At 40.0% G+C, this 3007-nt stretch overlaps 1 protein-coding gene across 1 annotated transcript; it reads left to right on the top strand.

Moving 5' to 3' along the window:
- Positions 1–857: 857 nt before the first annotated feature.
- LOC308157848 (uncharacterized protein) lies at positions 858–2030 on the top strand (the record flags this gene model as incomplete). The annotated part of the gene is made up of 1 exon (XM_080531448.1): positions 858–2030. The coding sequence occupies one exon, from the start codon at positions 858–860 to the stop codon at positions 2028–2030; it is 1173 nt and encodes a 390-aa protein (XP_080387574.1).
- Between the last annotated feature and the right edge of the window lie 977 nt (positions 2031–3007).

Raw genomic sequence — 3007 nt, 5'->3', positions numbered from 1 at the left:
GCTTGGCAACAGTCCAGTTCAAGTTCAAGAGTGGAACTATTTGTGTTGGCGGAGCCAAATATACATATAAAGAATAAAGAATAAATAAATATAGGCTATATATATATATATTATTATTTATATTTTTTTGCATAATCTGTTGTCGCTTATTAGCCTACTGTTAACTAATACATGGCGCTGGTAGAACTGTTGTATAAAAGCAATATTACACCAGAGGTCGTGCTGTTCAGTATAACACAGCACTCCCTCTGGTGTGATGTTGCTTAAATATTCATGGTATCGTCAATTACAAGTAACTAATCACCACGGCTTTGGAGGACTAAATTCCATAAGTGCCAGTTTCATTGTTATTTATTTGTTTACAATATTTTAATTAGATTATCCTTAAAAACACACTTTCTCTCAGATCAGGAACACACTATCCGGCAAGGGAACACTATCTAACACGACACCAGAGCATGTCAAAGAAAGTCCTGCGCAAAACATTCACTCTTCAAACAATGCGTGATGTCGAAGAACCCTATTCTGATGAGGGGGAAACATTACTCTGTAGTGACTAAACTATTAAAAGCTATAAGGGGTGCCTGTAACTTGCTGATTTTATCTTCATGTTTGTCTCCTCACAATAGGTCTAGAATCGCAGAACTGGATTTTGGTGGACAAAAAGTATGCAGAAATGGATGTTTGTTCTTCTAATATCCATTGCCACTGTCATATGTGCATGCCTTTATATCAAATTGTTCAATTATACCATACCAAACATTTACTCTGCAAAGTGTCAAAACCATAGCTGTCAAATGATGGAAAGTGAGCAAACAATAACTCCCATTTATGACACAAACCATAGCTGTCAAATGATGCAAAGTGAGCAAACAATAACTCCCATTTATGACACAAACCATCTAATGGTTTCTGCCTACAAAGACCACAGACTGCATGGGGCTACTCGCATCATTAGCATCATCAAGAGAGATAGTCTCCAGCCACTTTATTGCATTTTCTGTTGTCAACATCAAAGCCATTATGGCTCTCTGGCACAAATTGAAATGCACAGTGACCATTTTGGGTTCCCCTTTGTGACCACAGATGTGCTTTGTCAGAACCAGCCTATGTGCGCTGCGACACATGTCACTATTTCAACACATTCACAAATCGCTGATGTCCAAAACCAACACTTCTTGTCCATACAAAACAAAGAGATAAGAGAGGATACATTTCCATACAATTTCACTGTGTGCATCTCAAACCTTTTCGGCGGGTACAACAATGTCCTCCAGTTTGTCCAAACTATGGAAGTGTACAAACTAATTGGGGTTCAGAGAGTGGTCATCTATTACACCAGCTGTGGTCCAGATCTCCAACGAGTCCTCTTTAACTACAGGGAAGAAGGCATACTTGAGATAGTTCAATGGCCCATTGACCGGTTCCTCAACCCCTCCAAAGGCTGGAACTTTGTAGAACACAAAGGGGATCTCCACTACTATGGGCAACTGACCACTCTAAATGATTGCATCTATAGGTACATGTACCAGTCAAAGTATCTACTTCTCAATGACATCGATGAGATCATTATGCCTTACAAGCATGCAAATCTGCAGCTTTTGCTGGATTACCTTCAGCATCAGCACCCAAAAGTAGGAGTCTTCCTCATCGAGAACCACATCTTCCCCAAAACACAATTTGAGGACAGTGGCAAGTTCAAACTGCCACAATGGAGGAACATTCCAGGGATCAATATCCTGGAACATATTTACAGAGAACCCTCAAGGAAACATGTTTTCAACCCCACCAAGCTGGTTATCAACCCCAGATATGTAGAGCAGACATCTGTGCACACTGTACTGAAGAATTCAGGGGAGACTCTACGGGTGCCCCCTGATGTGTGTCGCATAGTGCATGTTAGAGTTCCTCTACAGGGGAGCCTAAAAAAAGATCAGCTGTTGGTGGACAAAAAGCTATGGGAATTTGAAAAGGTTCTGGTTCCAAATGTTGATAATGCATTACGAAAATCAGGACTGTTGATGTCATGATATGAATCTGATTTTGAGATTTTTGGAAAAAAACATTTTCTAAGCCTTTTTCAGTGATGCCTGTGGGATGAACTAATCCATTGCCAAACAGAGTGCTCCTGCCTGGCAGCCCACTGGTGGACGAGCTTCCCACTGCTGTCAGGACTGCAGAGTCACTCCCTATCTTCCACCATAGACTGAAGAGCCATCTCTTTAGGCTACACCTTAAGTGTCCCTCATGGAACCTATCCATCCACTCTACCCCCCTGTACAGCTATTGTATTTGTTGTAAGTCGCTTTGGATAAAGACGTCTACTAAATGCCAAAAATGTGAATGTAAAAATATAAGTGCTCCATGATATGAAAACACTTCAAATGATGCATCCTGTTGAAAGAGAGATTGTTGAATCTGTTCCTTCCGGATGGAGGGGGTTTGTGACAGGATATCAAACAGGAAGTTGGCTAAGCAAGACTAGTGACAGTTGTAATGGTATAACCGGCTGGATTGGCTGTTTTCCCAGAAAGAGAAAACGAAAAGTTGTGGTTTCATACAGTACTGAGATTGAGGAATAAAAGTGACCATGGTAACACATTGTGTTTGTCTGAACTTTTGGGGGAATTGAATTAATCAAGTTCCATGAGGATTGTGACATCAAGTTAGCAATATATGACTCCTGATGATTGCAAGTGTCAAGGACTGTCATAAACTGGCACATCAGATATCTAGCTCAAGATGGATATATTTGAACTGGGTCAGTCAGTTAAACTGAAATGCATTTACTATAAATTGAGTTTGAACTTCTGATTTCTCACTTGTGGAGGCAGATCTGTACTCTCTCTTTCAGTCATTCCTTCTTTTGTGCTCAATTAGGCAGATATGGATCTGTGGTAAAAGCTTCAAAATACTTTAAAACCATGCAAAGAGATTGTGAACTTTATCTAACTTTACTGTTATTCGATACACTATGAGACTTCAGTATAGCACATATTTAAGTCAA

This window comes from Nansenia antarctica (genome assembly GCF_963989245.1).
Source record: "Nansenia antarctica genome assembly, chromosome: 5".
In the NCBI taxonomy this organism is placed as follows: domain Eukaryota; kingdom Metazoa; phylum Chordata; class Actinopteri; order Argentiniformes; family Microstomatidae; genus Nansenia; species Nansenia antarctica.
This window is presented reverse-complemented; position numbering and strand designations above follow the sequence as displayed.